Source organism: Python bivittatus, unplaced genomic scaffold, assembly GCF_059951505.1.
Source record: "Python bivittatus isolate LINGU-HERP-01145 unplaced genomic scaffold, Pbiv_v1 ctg000070_np1212, whole genome shotgun sequence".
NCBI classification, from domain to species: Eukaryota; Metazoa; Chordata; class Lepidosauria; order Squamata; family Pythonidae; genus Python; species Python bivittatus.
The window spans coordinates 43,805,237-43,823,777 of record NW_028277034.1 but is presented as its reverse complement, the minus strand read 5'-3'; the positions used below and the strand labels follow the sequence as shown (position 1 = coordinate 43,823,777).

The 18,541-nt window shown below is 37.9% G+C and overlaps 1 protein-coding gene across 1 annotated transcript in view; it reads left to right on the top strand.

Annotated features, from left to right (window-relative positions):
* GRID2 (glutamate ionotropic receptor delta type subunit 2) overlaps positions 1-18,541 on the top strand; it is a 490,302-nt gene that overhangs the window by 260,991 nt on the left and 210,770 nt on the right. The window contains exon 8 of the mRNA XM_088133270.1: positions 13,175-13,276. Within this exon, the coding sequence (XP_087989396.1) occupies positions 13,175-13,276 (102 nt within the window). The remainder of the gene's footprint in view (positions 1-13,174; positions 13,277-18,541) is intronic.

Below are 18,541 nucleotides of genomic sequence, written 5' to 3'. Positions count from 1 at the left end.
TTATCTGTTACATTTATTCATGTTATATTCTTGCCCCAGACTCAGGTCCCTTTTATCTGACCATTGCCTTGGTAGCAGCTCTTCCTCCTGCCCCTCAAGGCCATTCCCTCTTTCCTCTACAGGTGTGGGTAGTCAGGCTCAGGTTTCCCCTCATCCACAGAGCTCTCTGGGGATAACATTAGGAAACACCATCACATAAAGCACCTTGAGCTTGCAGACAGAATGTAGGATAAACGTGCAATGAATAAATATTAAATAGGTAAATGAAGGTGCTCTAGTTCAACCTCATGAATATGTGGATTGAAGGACAGTTATTCTTCAAATTATGTATTTCTTTGAATTTTGTGAAAGAGGCTCCTTATGCAGTTATTTATTATATGCGTGTATTTGGATGTGCCTTTGAATCAGTGTTGACTCTGATGACTCCCTGGATTAGTCCTTGCAATTTTCTTGGCAAGGTTTTTCAGAAGTGGTTTGCCCTTGCCTTCTTCCTAGGGCTGAGAGAGTGACTGGCCCAAGGTCACCCAGCTGGCTTTGTGCCTAAGGCGGGACTAGAACTCACGGTCTCCTGGTTTCTAATCTGATGCCTACACCAAACTAGCTCTCACTTATTTATTAATAATTGTAGACTATTATATAATAAAAGATATTGTCATGTTTATGACATGAAACGGTATACATTTTAAGAAAAATATATCTAACATGTGTATTGTTAGGGTTATATTTGTCTCTAGATTTGTGTGTGTACTTTTTGGAAAGTATCAATTCAACATTTAAATGCACAGTTAAATTTTTTGAGTGTTTGGATCTTTTTTTAATCAAACACTGATGTAGAAATAGTGGGGATTTGACTTTGGCAGGAAAACAGAAAAAAACTTAAATATTCAGAGGAATAGAATGATTCATCTACTCTGTGCTAAATTACAATATTTTACAGAGACATGCAAAAATATCCTGTTGGTGGCTCTTAACTGCTTTATGAAACACCAGTCCTGCATTATGTTTATTTTTTTATGATAAATGCTTAATGGCGATGTGATCAGAAAATGAATGAGAAAGATGAATGCATTGCTGTAGGATCCAACTATATTGGGCTGATCTTCAATAACTGTAGAGTAATTTAACCATATTAAAGCAGTGCTCATTTGCGCCAAGCAAGATATTTCTTTTTTTTTTTTCCCCACAACTAGGATATAACATCGCATATTAAAACTGCAATTAAATGCAGGTAAAATGAATAATAGATAGTTTCTGTCAACTCAGCTAATGAAAGTGTCTTGAGAAAAAGTATTTAAATCAGGACTAATGCCAGTAGGCTAATTGCTTTTGTTTATGCTTTATATAATGGATATGCACTATACCATATAATGAGATTCCAATGCATTATTCTTCCCTTCATTGTGAGATATTTTGTTGCAGAGTATTTGCAGAAAATTACTCTTTTCAGAAATGTTCATTTCTTGAAAGAGAAGTTGGGAGAGGACAAGTAATCACTGAAATCATTATTAAGCTAAGGACACTCTTATATCTCTTTTGCTTAGGTTAGGCAACCCATAGTCCATGGGTCACAAGCAGCCCTGAACCCATTCTTGCCACTATGAACTTTCCAAGATTTTTGCACTGAAATTCAGTGAGAAAACACCGAATACCAATGGCATAATTTTTAGATAATAGAAGTAAAATGGGTGCAGGAACCTTCTGATAAGTTGTATACCCCATTTAATTACTTCTTCCCCTCTCCCAAAAAAAGAATAATGATTCCAGTATCAATCCCTTCAGGGGTATCACTGGTAAGGCTGACAACATCACTAGCCCTTGGGGTAAAGGGCATATCCGTCTGCCCATCCTCTTAGATAGATGTTAGGATTCCAACATTGGATTGAAAATAACCCTGCACCTGCCTTGGATTTCTTTTGAATATGTCTGAGGGACAGGTGCCCAATTGCCTATTTAATTTCTGACTATTTCCTGGGACAGTGGTGTTCAGGAAATTAAAATTGTGGCTCTCATCTAGCTGATATAGATTAAAACATCTGCTTTCTGCTTCCTCAGAAACTACAGAGAAGGTCCTATCAAAGATCGGTTTGGTTAAGGAATGTTCATATCTGGAGCTGCTATTGGTTATCTATCTTGAGACGTGCTTGATGAAATTCCATAGTTCTTTGTACGGACACTCTGTCTATGGTGATACCCACACTCTGGAACACTCTTTCTCCTAAGAATTCATGAGCATCAAATGTTGCATCTTTTAGGCCACTGTTGAAGATCTGTTTAGAAGGTTACACGATGGAAGAAAGCACAAAAGATGCTCTTTCCATCAAGATCCATTCAGTTTTGAATCAGCTTGAGTTGAATCCTGAATTTGGACTAATTCAGTCAAAAACTGAACCTAAGAATACATTTTAATTATCTGAAAAATTAATTGTGATGTATTTCAGGGGGAAAATGGTTATATCAATTTTGAATTATTGCAGTCTATTTTATTTCTGTGTATATAGAAGTTGTCAACCTTACCAGGTAGATCAGATAGGAAACACAACCAGATGAGCTAATTCTACTTTATTGTAAGGCTACATTAACAGAATCTTGCAAGTCTGAAAGTACAAATCTCTCCCCATCTCCTTTACACCCCAAGAAATTAGGGACGATCTCTTCTGAGCCTCTTGCCCATTATCAGGCTGCGGGCTATGCTATCTCTTATCTGACCTTTCCCTCGGTAGCGTCTCTAGGCTCTATCTCCCAAGGTCTTTCCCACATACCACTACAGAAGTCCAGAAAATGGACTCCCATCTATTGTCAGTAGGAACAGTAGGAAGTGCTTGCGAATATTGCAATGATTTCTCAGGTGCTACTCTTTGGGTATTTGTTTTGGAGGGGGGGTTGAAATGTTGGTGACTGTGGATCTAAACTGCTTGGATCTAGGATACCCAGGATACCAAATAACTCCTTCCTTGTGCTTTGTAAGATGTATTACATAGGTAGCATGGTGGATAAGAGGAAGAGGGAGAGTATTCTCATTGATCACATCAGATTGTGGAATACTTCATTCCTTGTCAACAACATCATCCTTCACTTGATCTTCTCCATGCCCTATCTGATTTCATGTGTGTGTGTGTGTGCGCGCATGTGTGCATACACACACATGTGTAAGTGCATGTGCAAGGGAAGTTGGTATGCCATGAGTTAGGGGAAGAAGGTGTACTCACCTGCCAGAAAATTGATTCCTGTAGGAAGCATAGCTAGAAGGTATGGCAGCTACTACTCTGGTAACTTGCTGTTTTGTAACATTACATAGGTTATGTTCCCTATGACAGCTATTTGTGAAAGGGCAGTATCTCCCTCCAGACTTTTTTAATGGGATTGTTTTAATTTAAAAATTTCAAGACTTGCCCAAGTGATATAAATGCCCTGGAAAAAACTATATTAATTTTAAAAAATTAATTAATTAACTTCACCTTAATATAAATTCAGTGAAATCAAAATACTGATCTTGATCTGATTAGAGAATATTATGTCCCAAAGAATGTATTTTCTTTTCTTTAGAAGAGAAAGTTATATTGCAACTATAATTTAATTTCTGCAATAAACTGTTAGCTTATGTTTGTGAGGAGCTTTGGTATCATTACTGCAGTGATTTTTCTTCATAATAAAAATAGATTGCACTGTTTTAGCTATTCTGGAAGCTGACAGGAATGTTACTGTTCCATCTCATCCTTTAAATAAATGACTTACCATTTTTCCCTATACCAGAATTCTCTATTATTGGTTTTAATAAAACTTTTGTGATGCTTATCATATGTTACCTGCTATTTAAATTATTACAGAAGGTAGGTTGTTCTGACAAGTATATAAGTGTAATGGGAACCAGCATCATTTCTGCATTCAGAATGAAACCTGTAATGGCTTCAAAATGATTGCCTTAAGTTGCTTGTCTCTGTAAGCCAAACAAAGCTTACTCTTCCTGTCCCTTCCATTCTTTCCACAATCTATTATGTTGGACTTAACAACTGACATGATCATAAGCCCAGGCTCTCCAGGTTCTGAACTTTATATCCTTGGCTTACTTTGCAGAAGGCTCACATAGCTAGATTAGTGACCTTTGCAGAAAGAATGAAACCATATACAACAGAAGATCTGCCTAGTGCAGTTCACAGCAGTCAAGCCTCTGTGTGTGTGTGTGTGTGTGTGTGTGTGTGTGTCCGTGCGTGCATGCACACACATGTATGATTTCCAGCCTTTGCCTTCCCACTTTCTGAGTCAAGGGATATTTTGCTGCTCTCTTCAAGATCATAGGAGGTGGCCGCAGCTAAAACATGTTTAACATAGTACTTCTCGTGAGCCTGGGAACAAACTTCATTCCTTGCACACTGAAACAGTTAATGAATTAATACAAAAGTGTGAAGTGAAAGTTAAAGTGTTCCTAAGAACAATTCCTGTGGGGGGGGAACTCCCACTTGAGTTCCTGGGCTATAGGGAGTTGATAAGCTGGGCTTCAAGAAATCTTATAAGTGTTCCTCAAAATTATCAGAAAGTGTAGGCTAGCTAACTTGCCCATCACTAGTAATTGTCACTTTTATCTCTAGCCTTAAATGTTGTGGTGAAGCATGACTAGATAATGGATTCAAGGATGAGACCTAGAATATCACCCAGTGCCTTGCTCTGCACTGCTAAGCAGAAAAGATCAGTTAGGAATGTTTGGGAATGCACTCTCATTTTAGGCATAACATTAGATCCAACTTGTACTGACAGAATGTCCCATAGGTACAGAGTTATTAGAACATTATTTTATCTTCAGAAGCCTATGCCAATGCTAAAGAATTCTTCAGAAATTATCTTCATCATCTTTATTTAGTGAAGCTGGGGACCATTGGCTGGCCTCTTTCATTGTCACCATGACAGTTGGCTCCACCCCTTGGCTTCAGTGGATCCAATAAATTCTGTTGGACATGAATTGAAGGATTTTGAGATTGTGAGTGGAGCCAGCTGGCATAAAAAAGTAGTGTCTAAAGAGAGCTTTGGCTGACAAGTAGATGTAGAAAGTTATTCTTCAAAGTGAAAAGCTCACAAACCACATATTTAAATGACTATGATTAAAAACATTTATTAGTGAGACTGGCTGTATGCAATTCCTATTGCAAAGCAAAGTGAAAATGCTGAAAGCTGGGTAAGTCAGATCTCACAGCAGTAGTTAGGGAAACTGAATATCTGACTCCCATCAGTCCTACCCAGCCTGGCCAATGGTAAGAGACTGTCACAACTCTGGTTCAAGATATATCTGAAGGACATCAGGTTGCCTGAGGATTTCTGATGGAGAATTCTGAACAAGAGTGCAACTATTCACCAACAGCATACAGTACATTCTAATTTATATGGCTATTAAGAAGGATTTAAAAAGCATAAAATAGAATAAACGAGTCTTGAAAATTGTGTAGGGAAGAAAAAAAGGAAAGAAAAGTCACTAAAACATTTGAGGCAAACACTGTGTTTTGTTTCAAAGCCATGATTCTATTAACGGAATCATATACAGTTAAGTACATGTGAAGCTAAAAGTGAGAAATGCCTCTTTTAAGTCTGGTGATATGGGTGCTCTTAGAATAGCCAGAGCGGATCTGAACCAGGCTATAAGAACAGCAAAGCAGGCTTATGGTCAGAAAGTTCAGAAACTTTTTCATGACCCTACAAATACCAGGCGTATGTGGCAGGGTATCCAGACTATTACACAGATTATAAGGCTACCCTGACATCATGTGAGGAGAATATAGATTTTCTTAATGAATTAAATAGGTTCTTTGGTAGGTTTGAAGCACTTAACAATATTCCTGTGAGGAAGGCTGTATCATAGCCTGACGAGCTGGCACCTACCTTTGATATAGCTGATGTTTGGAGAACCCTGAGAAAAATTAATATTCAGAAAGCAATGGGCCCAGATAATATTCCAGGGTGGGTACCGAGGGACTGTGCTGAGCAGCTGGGTGGTGTTTTTACAGATATAATTAATATGTCTTTGCAGCAAGCCATGGTCCCGGTAGGCTTTAAGACTCCGACTATTATACCTGTACCTAAAAAATCTACGATTATGGGTCTAAATGATTATTGCCTGATAGCACTTACTCCCATTGTGATGAAATGTCTTGAGAGGCTGATGAAGGACTACATTGTTTCCAGACTCCGTCCTTTGTTTGATCCACTTCAGTTTGCTTTTCAGCAGAATCGCTCTGTGGAGGATGCAATCTCCTCTGTTCTTCACACAAGTCTGGTACATCTTGCGGAGAAGAAGAGTTATGTGCGATTACTATTTGTAGATTTCGGCTCAGCATTCAATACAATTGTTCCCCAGCATTTGGTGGACAAATTGGGTTCTCTTGGCTTCAGTACTCCTGTGTGTAATTGGTTACTTGACTTCCTTACTGAGAGGTCTCAGGTGTGGGAGCAGGAAATAATATCTCTAGCTCTATCTCTCTGAGCATTGGCTCCCCACAGGGCTCTGTTCTGAGCCCATTGTTGTTTACCCTGATGACCCATGACTGTTGTGCTAGGTTTACCCCCAATTCCATTGCGAAATATGCGGATGATACAATGGTGGTGGGTCTTATCAGGGATGACAATGAGTGGGCTTATTGGGAGGAGGTGAAGGGCTTGGTGGAGCAGTGCTATAAAAACAGCCTGGTTCTAAATGTAGAAAAAACAAAGGAGATTATTATAGATTTTAGGAAGAACCGGTGTAGTCACACTCCATTTTTCTTAAATGACATAGCTGTGGAGTCAGTCAGCAGTGTTAGATTTCTAGGGGTGCAGCTAACAAACAGTCTGACCTGGTCCCTCAACACCGCATTCCTGGTAAAATGAGCACAGCAACAATTGTATTTTCTGTGCCGGATGAAGAAAGTACATCTTCCATCCCGCATTCTCCTTACTTTCTATAGAGGCACCATAGAGAGCATACTTACAAATTGTATTTCTATCTGGTTTGGGGGCTGTAGTGCCTTGGATAGAAAGTCTGTGCAGAGGGTAGTAAGGGCAGCAGAAAAGATAAATGGGATCTCCTTGACTCCCATCCAAGATCTAGCATATGCGTGCTGCCTGTCTAGAGCTCAAAAGATCATCAGTGATGCCTCCCATCCTCATCATGGCCTGTTTTCTTTGTTACCCTCTGGGAAGAGGTTCCACTGTATTCGATGTAGGACAGCCAGATTGAGTAACAGTTTTGTTTCCCGGGCTATTAGACTTTTGAATGCTCGCTAAATGTTTTCTGTTTTGTTTTGTTTTGTTTTTATAGAAATGCAGACTGTAATCTGCTGCCAGATGGTAAAAATGTACATTGTATAGTATTTTAAATTGTATTTAGTGTCTGATCGAAATTGTGAGTCAATTGCGATGAATTTCATTTTATTAAGCACGGTGTGTAGTGTATAGTGAAATGACAACAAAGTATTCTATTCTATTCTATTCTATTCTATTCTATTCTATTCTATTCTATTCTATTCTATTCTATTCTATTCTATATACTGATACTCTCTGGGAATTTTAACAACATTTTGCAAACTCAGAACCAAGAGAAAAATGTCACTCATTTCTATCTGTACCCCCATCCTTTTTCATATCATGATTCTTGCCCCTACTCTCTGCCATTGAAGGAGCTACCTCATTTATCATGGACCAGCCAGGAGGCATCAAGATTAAAATGAAGGGGGAGAAAAACCCAATCCATAAATCTACATTTTCTTGAAGAAACATGTCTCACTGGTATTAGGCAATTTGGCTGGCAATAGCCAATGATTTGCAGCATTCAGACTATACACAGGTGAGCCAGCTGCCCCATATTATCAGGGTCATTCTTCATTTTAAGATGGTTATTTCATCTCACAGAAGATCATATTGCTATAGAATAGATGAGTTCCTTAATGCCTTAGGATCAGATGCTATGATAACAGGAAGGAAGCTTGGAAGGCTAATAATTTGGGACTTGTTCCTTTTCCTGTGGGAAGATGTAAATTAGTTGTACATCTTGGTGTAGCTCATCTTCACTGCAAACTGCACTCTTCCAAGTCCATACCATGCAGTGCCAACCCTATTGATTTGGATAGGTATTCCACTAATTTGAGACTTCATCTCTCATAAGCATTCTTGGGATTGTTGCTCAAAACTCTAAAAGATCTCTTATGGTTAAGAAACATGAAATATATATATTTGATTTCAAGGCTAGTGGAAGGCGACCTAACAGCTGTAAACCAAAGATGTGGGACCATCATCCCCAATATAGCAATATCCATAATAGATCATATTTCATTCAATTGAAATATTATAGCAATGTAAGGAGTTGCCATATATAGGCTGGTGGTTCATAAATCCATTATTAGCTATAACGGCAACATGTCTCCACCAGAAATATTTTTCATGTCTTTTGAGTCATATGCAAACCAGTTACAAGTTCATTTTAATTCTGAAGGACTTCTCCAATTGCTTATCATCCCAGTCCTACCAATGAATTTGCTTAGGAACAAATGGAACTACTAAGAATTACATTTTTGCAAAGCTGAAGGTTGCTCACTTCCATTTCTGCTTCTACACACATTATGTATGTGTGTGTGTACACACAAACACACACACATGTACATACATATATATGTATGTATTTCAACTGCAGGAACACACAATATTTGTACACACAATATTTTTCTGTTGGATTATACTTGGACCACACCATCTTCCTCACCACTATTCATTTGGCCAATGCCCACAGCTGGATTAAATTATTTGTGCATTGTATTGTCGAAGGCTTTCACGGCTGGCATACGATGGCTGGTGTGGGTCTTCCGGGCTGTGTGGCCATGTTCTGGAAGTTTTGTTTCCTAACGTTTCACCAGCACCTGTGACCGGCATCTTCAGAGTGCAGGAGCACAGACAGGAGCAGTTCTCTCTGTGCCCAGCTCTGTGCTCTCTGGGCACAGAGAGAACTGCTCCTGTCTGTGCTCCTGCACTCTGAAGATGCCAGTCACAGGTGCTGGCGAAACGTTAGGAAACAAAACTTCCAGAACATGGCCACACAGCCCGGAAGACCCACACCAGCCTATTTGTGCATTCCTTGAGAAATATCAAAGAAGCTTGCATGACTTGAACAAATCAGCATGGTGTCTTATAAGTCTGAATAGTCCACACCTTTCATATCTTTTCTTCTGTTACCTTATTTGAATCTTTATAAAACAAAGCATGACAAAATGCATCTAATGCTTCTGATTTCCTACTGAACTATTTGGGTTTTTTTTAACCTCTGTTTTGTTTTTATAAAAGGAGGTTATGCTTTGGGAATGTCAACTTTCACCTCCCATTTGGACCACAGTGGTACTGTTACAAGTATAAAAATGAATTCCATACTTTGAAAAATTTATCTCCAAACCACAGTTAGCCTTTGAATTCCCTATCTAGTATAAAGTTTACAGAAGGAATTCTTTGACCGTGAGAAGCAAAAACACTATAACTACATTTTCCAAGTAAGGGTGAGCAAATGTTGTGAAAGCAATTTAATATGCACTGGTCTTAATTATGCAAGTGGTAGTCAAAGCGATGGTCCAGCAACTCAGAAACAGGGTGAGGTGGGGAAGGGTTTAACCCTTTCTATCCTGGGCTAAGGCCCTAATAAAAATCTCCTCCCAAAAGCATTTCTTTTAAATGAAAAGATTATTGTGGGTGAAACAGCAAATCAGTTTTAGATGTAAAGAAAGAGTGATTGTATAGGAAAGAACAAACATGTTTTAGATGCAGAAGGAAATATGTTTAATATCCTTCATTTTAACTTAGTATTAATATTTTATCTTTTTATTGTAAACATCTAAGAGAATTCTGTAGTCAGTTATATATAAAGTCTAACAACTATTAGTAGCCAGAAAGTATCCATACACTACCCACACAGGCTTTCATAGACCCTTAGTTGGTACAATTTCACATATATTGATTTTCCCGTTGTAGATCTCCATCTCTATTGCATATATCCAGTGTGTGGTTTTGCTCTCCAATCTTACATGAAGAATTTCTGCAGTGCATGGAGGGGACTAATGATATATAGATATACTGAAAAGAACAGCATGGGGTTTTTCTGCTTAGCAGACTATGAGAAAAGGCCTTCACAATGAAGAACATATATCCCATATGTTCTAATACTGAGTACAATGATTAAAAGAGCTTTGTGAGTCCATAAAAGCAATCTGGAAATCAACTTTTTAAAAAACTGCCTTTTCCTTACCATACAGCTCCAGATGGTGTGGTGTGGTTTTGTTTTTTTGTTTTTAAAGTAAAATGTATTAGAAAGCAAGATTATGAAAGGGAGATTTTGTGCCCTTTGAAGCTACCAAAAAAAAAAAAAAACCCAAGGCTGGGGACAATGCTACATTCATCCCATCAACCACATGCTACTCACTCTTGGTAGACATGTACTATAACACCTTATATTTCCAGAATAATCCTGAGGTAGTTCCCTGAGTATTGGAACGAACCATTCAACCCTAATTTATAAAACTTGATCAATACTAATGAATCTCCAGTAAACAGCTCCAGTCCTGAAAAATCAATGTTATGTTTTGCTTTGCATGCAAGTACACATTTGTCATGCGTTCGACTACCATGTAAATGCCAAAAGACAGCTGGAAATGAAATGAGGGCATTGGAAAGCAAACAGTACCCTTTAAACAGGGAAAAGAAATTCAGATAAATGTTTGTTATCTTAGGGCTGTGGTATCATTTCACCTCCCCCACAACCCCCCCCCCCACACACACACACATCTTTCCTTAGAATGGGAGTAGGCTAAAAAGTTAATTATATAAAAATACAGATTAATGAACATAATTAAAAATCGGCTTGTGTTGACCTCCAAAGAGAACAATTCTTGTATTCTTACATGATTTTATTTTTGGCAAAAGCAGTACAGTATCTCTGGTAATCAGGCTTTCCACATGTTTGGCTGTGCTTATTGCATCTAAATTCTAATTAGTTCCTTTATGTAACTAAAAATAACAGAGTGCTGAATGAATTTAGTGTGCTTTTAGAGCTCAACCTAACACTCAGTTTTAATGTCTTTTTTTTTTTTAAGGCAGAAGGCTAGCTTTTCTTTCATCTGGGAGATGGTAGTGATTAAAGTTTAGGAAAAAACAAAACCTATCTATGAATACTTTGAATAGAAACTCATTACTTTCCTTTTAAATATATTTTTCTACCAGCAGGATCAACAGCTGGCTATAAGTAGTGGAAGACTGCTACAGAGTCTCTCCACTCAGTACATCTGGCCTTCTCCTCTCCTAGATCCCCGTGGACTTTGCCAAAACATAGAACTGCAAAGTTGAGGATGGAGGCAGATATATTTGCACTGGAAAAGAAGATGGTAGCTACTTCAGAATCTCATGAAAGGACAAAAAGTTATGCCACCCTCAACCAGGATCCATAACAGTTGTGTCCCATCCCTGGCATTAAAAAAAAAAAAAAAAAAGGATACATCAGATTAACCAGTAGGACTCCACAGCATTAATAATAATAATTGTTGTTGTTGTTGGTCACACAGTCAGCCAGATGTTTAGACTGTGTGTTTTTATCCACCTATCAAGTCCTTCCCAAGAACCTGGGATAGGCAGATGTTGTTGTCTGATGGTGCTAAAGGTATTGTTGCAGGATGGAAGCTGTTCCAAATAAACTTTCCTTTTGCGGTTGATTGATGCAGGTTTTGTCAATGCCAATGCTGGTGCTGGTGGTGGTGTTACTATTATTGTTACACTTATTTTATCCCATCTTTTTTTAATATATGCAACTCATGGCAGTTAACATGCCTAATACTCCTGCCTCCTATTTTCCTCACAACTACCCTGTGCTCTTGAAATGTCAGAAATCTTAGGTTGTTGCCAATTCTGGCTCCCATCACATTAGCTACAGATTATTGGTTCTTCCATCATACACCAGCAACTTTCTCAAGGAATTATATAATTTCCATCAGTTATATCATGATGTCGTCATGAAAATCTGTTTGATTTATAACTCATCTTTCTAATTCAGTTCATTTGTGTGATAATGTCATGATACTTAGGATGTCATTTGTCCTCTCTGCAGATACCCATGCGTCAAATGCACTGAATTACAACTTTGTCATTTGCAACCACTGTAACTAGTGTAGTACATCTATAGTCTGTACTCAGTTCTTATTTCAGAAAGCTTCTTCTATATCCAAAATGTATTATAGTAATATTACTAGTAGTAGCCATGCTGCAAATGCTATTTTCTGCTTAAGATCCTAAACTATTTTCCTGTCTTTCTTTGAAATCCAAAAATTCAAAATAAAACTAAACCAACCAACCAACCAAGGAGACAATGTGCAGCAGGTAAAACTAGCAAGGAGAAAGCAGCTACATAAACAAGATTAATAAAGTCTAAATAAATATCAGAGAGAATCAATGACTCCATTGATGGAAATTACAGAATTAATGGCTAAACTCAAACCAGTAACCCTTCCCTCCCCTAGGACAGTCAGCAGAAAGTTCCTTCAGATGTTATTGAACTACAGCTCCCAACATCCCACTCCAATTGCCAGGCTAACAAGGGCTGCTGGAAGGCATAGTGAAACAAATCCTGGATTACTATATGGCCCCATCCCAAGACTGCCAAAAAAATGTAAAAACCCTTCAGATTGCAGGTAAAAACCAATAATGAAGGGGCAAAAGTGAGCATGTTAGTCAGGGTTTCCTAAACCTGATTAAGGCAAGCATCACTCTGAGACATATAGAGATCTTCAGTTAGAAGATCTGCAGGAGGCTGATATGAAAGAAATTATTTATTTATTGGTTCAATGTACATCTTGTCTTTCTACCCATAAGAGTCTCAAATCAAAATACAAAGCAATTTTAAAAGGCAAGAAGTTATGTGAAATCCAAAAAGTCTGGCTGAAGAAGAAAGTCTAACTCATTTCCTGAAGGCAGAAAGAGTGAGGGGTAAACCCTACTCCAGAGCGAGTACATTCCTTAGCTTGTAAGCCATGCAGGAAAGAGATCCTGCAAGCCCAAACTGAATTCAATTCATTGATGGAATAAAAACACTTTTTTTTATGCACATGTACTGTACATACTATCTAAATAGAAGCAACTGACCAGGTTTTATGATCATTGATGTGACACATCCTTTCTTTTTCTTTTTTCTGTTTTTCAGCTGGGCTGCTGGAATCCTGTCACTGGTCTCAATGGGTCACTAACAGACAGAAGGCTGGAAAATAACATGCGGGGAGTAGTTCTTCGTGTAGTGACTGTGTTGGTAAGCAGAATTAGATTTTTAAAAAAAAAACATTTGTAGGTATAGATCTATTGGGGCTGTATAAATCATCAGTTTAGAAATTGTGTGGTGATTTCATTAAATCTCCAAACTGAATCAGCTTTCTGAAACGAAATGAGGATGTGGACTGGACCTATCAAATCAGATTGGATGTTTCTGAATCAGTTTGCTTATTTAGAATGATTGAAATAGGATTCATGAAAATCAGCACAACCTTCTCTCCTCAAACTACTTTTGCTGGGGTCCCCACAAATAGTTTGTTGAATAAGAATGTCTAAAAAGGCCTGTGAAGAAGATAGATAAAACAAAACAGAACTATGATCAAATTTATGTAACCTTCATACTAAGTATTAATCCATTGGTCTTAACATTTATCCATCTTGGGTCAATGGGAATTTGCTGCCACCACCATCGCCAAATATTTGTTTCACCATGGGACGCAAATGCATTGTTCCACTGTGCTAAACTATGTGGACTGTGCACATTAATTCAAAGAGGAAAAACAGAGTGGGCCCAAGAACAAAAGCTCTAAATGATGCATTAAAGGCAGTCATTCACCAATTATGGTAGTAAAGAGATTGCAGTTTCATACAAATTACTGTACTCAAAAAATATTAAAGTTCTTCCTACACTGAATTAGACTAGTTTAGCTCATCTTTTGTAGCCTTTTTCAACACATTTCCTTTTTATCTTCTACCTATTTTTTCTCACATCCTGGTTACCAACAAGGCTTCTAAAATTCACTACTAATAATAGAATAATAGTTGTAATGTTTATCCAGTACTGTACCCCAAGAAAAAATGAGATAGATTCTGCCCATGGTATATAGTTAAAACAGGTCATCCCAACCTTTGTGGGCACATGGGAAATTTTAAATAATAGAAGCTAATTTGTGAAAGGTTTCCATTTAGAATACTGGAGAACATGACTAAGAATAGAGTAATAGATTCACAGCTCCAGATGCCTGTTGACAATATTGTTGATCTGGACCCATTTCAATTAGGTTTGTGGCTGGGATATGGTTCTCAGATTGCTTTATTTGCCTTGATCAGTGCTAAAAACATCTTGCAGCTTCTTCCCAAAACATGGGATGGTCCCATTTAGATAGATGTACAGTATACTGTATATGTCCTTTGTTAAATCAACAAAGTGATTACAGCCCTGATGGTTCTCCTGGACTGTTGATAGCCTTCTCTACCATTGATTATAGTATCCTTCTGAATAATATGGCCAGATTGGGCCTTTGTGCTGGATGAGGTGATTAAGCTTAAATTATATTCAGACAATTGGATGTGGAAATGGATGTTTGGCCTGTTTTGTATGGATTTATTTCTTCACCTGTCACTGGTTTTGCAGATGGGAAACACTATGGCAAAGAACATGTTTTCTATCATCTATCTATCTATCTATCTATCTATCTATCTATCTATCTATCTATCTATCTATCTATCTATCATCTATAGTATATGGCCACCTATCTGTCCAGTGAAACACTGGATGATGAACAGAGTAAAAACATAATCAAACTATAAAACTCAAACAGAAACCAAGTCAAGACTCCCCCAATAAAAATCTCAGAATACATATGCCACATGTACATCCCAGAACACTATCATCTTGTTCCCAGTGCCTTGGGGAAGAGCCAGCTCTTCACAGCCTTCTGAAAGGCCAGTAGGCTCAAAGCTGTCCATATCTCTGGGGGTAGGTGGGACAATCTGGTAGGACAAGAAGGGCACTTCCTAGGACCCACCAGGTGACACTGTTAGGACCCAGTGCATGCACACTCTGCCAGATCTGGTGGGATCAGCAGAAACCATCAGGGATAGGCAGCCCCACAAGTACTTTAGCAGAAGAACAGCCAATCATATAATTAAGGCTAGTGAACGGGCTACAACCATTCCTAAATTAATACTGTTTGATGCATAGAGAACCATTTCTACATCCTATGTTAGAGCATGCTTTATGTGGGGCTAGTCTTGGAAAATATTTTTATCTTTAGATTTAAAGAAAAAATGTTAGCCTTTGAATGCTCATCTAAGCAAAAGAAACAACAACAATATCCTGATGAGTGGAGGTTCTGTCCCTTTCTGTTCATCTTGTGTCACCACAGAGTATGTTTAGTGTTGAACTTTGTGGTGGATTTGTTTTTCCCTGCTTGCACATCCACAAATTAAAATCCAACAATTTGTGGCCTTCTTGGCATTTTGAGGGTGATGGGGGTTTTAAAGGGCAACAAGATATCTTAAATCTTGCATATCCTTGATGTACCCAATTCAGGCCTAAAAGCATCTTGCAGCTTCTTCCCAAAACATGGGATGGTCCCATTTAGATAGATATACAGTATACTGTATGTGTCCTGGTTTTTTCCATCTGTGAAAATGCTCAAACTAAGAAATTCTTTTCAAAAATGGAGTTGGACATGTCATACTACACTGCCTCTATGTCCAGCCTTAGCATGTTGAATGAAGAGGCCTGAAGGGAGAATCTTCACATGTTCAGTTTAGCACCCCTAGAATTTCCCCTTAATTAGATGCCATAACCCTATGAAACTGAAGATTTAAATATTCCTCTTCCAAATACTCTTTTTCGGGGTAAAAATCAGAGTCAAATCAGTGGCACAGGGACATTTGAGAGGAGCTGGCATATTGTCTAACCAAGAATTAACTTTATAAGGTCCTATGTCCTCAGTTATACATTCAATAGAACAAGTACATCAAAATTAACACCTGAGAAAAGCTAGGGAGCAGACTAAATGTTGAAACTTAATATAATAAATTTCAAATGTTTGGAGTCCAGGCCAAAAAAACTGTGAGCTAACGTGAAATCTTTCAGGTGACATCACTGTAGCCTAGTATTGGATATTAGAAAGATGCTGACATCTGTCTTCAACAACATCTGTAGAACCATAAGTTGCCCATGTCTGCATTCTGTCCTTCAATGACATCTAGTTGTACAGGTTAAACATACATTTTCTTTTCTAGTAAAATAAATTGGAATAACACCAAAATGCCAAAGTGACATGTGTAACTTTCTGTGTCAAAACTAATTTGATGTTCATCCAAGTAATATCACAACAGAATAAATAAGGTCTTTGTACTTTGAATTTAGTATAATATACCTGCAATGAGTACACTCAGTGAATGCTTCCTCTTAAAGGAAATTCAAATCCCCCATCAGTTTTATAATTTCATTACCCTTTTATCATTTCAGTCAATTTGCCGGGTTGTGTTCTTTTGGCAACCAATTATGCTATAATTTTTTAGTGACTTGGATATACTTGTATGCAAAGGAAGATGTACTGTATTACCACTCATGCAGGCGAAGGCTGATAAGATCCAAAAGAGAGAGACCAAAAGGGTAAATTGAAAGTTCAGAATCCCACATTCAACAGATTAGATCCTCCAGTGCAGTCCCCTTATACTTCTCAGGAAGAGTCTTTCAGAGGCCATGGGTAAACTATTAGAAGTGTCTCAGGCCTTAACAACACTGATAGATCTGTGACCCAGTTTGAAACAGCTGGGTCTTCTCATCCATATCAGAAGGAGAAAGCAAAACCTTGCCATGTCTTGAGAAATGCAAGGAGTTGAAGCTTCAGGCCACATTTCTAAGGGACAGATCTTTCCATGAATAAGAGTGTGTTCAGGAGCAGTATATACAAGACAGAGTTTCTTTGGAAAGACAAGGGTTGAATGACCTTGTGTACCAATTATCCCCACTTCCTCAACACCTCCTAGGCTCCCTGTCCCACTGTTTTTAAAAACATTTTAATTTGAAAAATTAGTAGGAATCCAACATTCTCCAGTGCTAAGCATGAGATGTAGCATGACACTAATTACAGTATACCTTTGACCCCCCCCCCAAAAAAAGATTCCACTGAGATGATAGATAGCAACCTTGTAAAAGGATGTTTTGTAATTGTCTCATGCCCATCACGGCATATCTTTTGTATAAAGACCAGCCTGCCGTGATCATCATCTTGTGAACGTGCCCATTGCATGCTTTCTGAATTTTAAATTTTATCCAAAATGCTACCTATCCCTAGCTTAATGGCTGACACTTGATATGTGGTTGGACCAAATGACTCGTTGATTCTCTGGTCTGGGCTAATTCCAAAATCTGCTTTTGGAGTCAACACTGTTTAATCTCTGTAACACTGTTCTCACATCATGTGAGAATTAGCCTGACTTCATACTTTGCAGCACATTATTGGATAACTATATCACTGATTTGGTTATTGGTTTGCTTGCGCAATAGTTTAGCAACATTTTGAAATGATGTGTGTATACACAGAGAATCCGCAGACTGCGTTCAGTACCATTATTTATAAGACAATGAAAACACATTTCAGTTTATTGAAAATATATGTAAAATATGTATTTATGCCCATTCTGTTGCCCAGATTTATTCATTCATTCATTCATTCATTCATTCATTCATTCATTCATTCATTCATTTTTAATGATTGGGTATTCATCCAGATAACAGTATTCTGCTGATAAGTCTAAAGCATCTGAAAGGTGAGGGTAGAAGAAACATTTCAGGAAACTGAAGGACTGACTTTAGCACAAAACTGCAGTTAAGAAAAAGGGACAACTGAAAATAACAAATGAGAATCTTCTCATTGCCTTGTGTGTCCACAAATTTAAACTGACTATCATGGAAGTATTGCTTTAATGACATAACAGTTTTAGGACAGGGAAGGAGGGAGATCTTCCTTCCCCTGTCACCTTCTCCACCTTGACAAAGATGGTAAAAGGTAAACGCTGCTTTGAGTTGAACTTATTTGGTGTCCATATTAACATATCCATGTATTTTCTTGGCATCTGCCTAGAAGTGATATACCATTGCCTTCTTGGAAGCAGTTTTTTTCATTCATTCATTCATTCATTCATTCATTCATTCATTCATTCAATTCATTCATTCATTTACTTACTTTCCAGTCTATCCTGCAGTGGGGGATTTTGGCCATTTCCCATCTAAGTACTAAACAGGTCTGACACTTCTTAATTTTATTTATTTTTATTTTTTTTAAGATCAGATAAGTTCGGCTTGGAGCTGCCACATGAAAGAGACTCTCCTTATTCTTGCTGTTTGTGTGGAGTGGTCTCTTAACCCCAAGTTAAAAATGAGGTTAGCTGAATAAATGTGTAGAGTTCATAATCAATGATTAAAAACATTATCCAATAACTGGATAGTTGCAACATAGTAAACCAGGTCAGTTAAAGAGCTTGCAGCTATATTTGAACA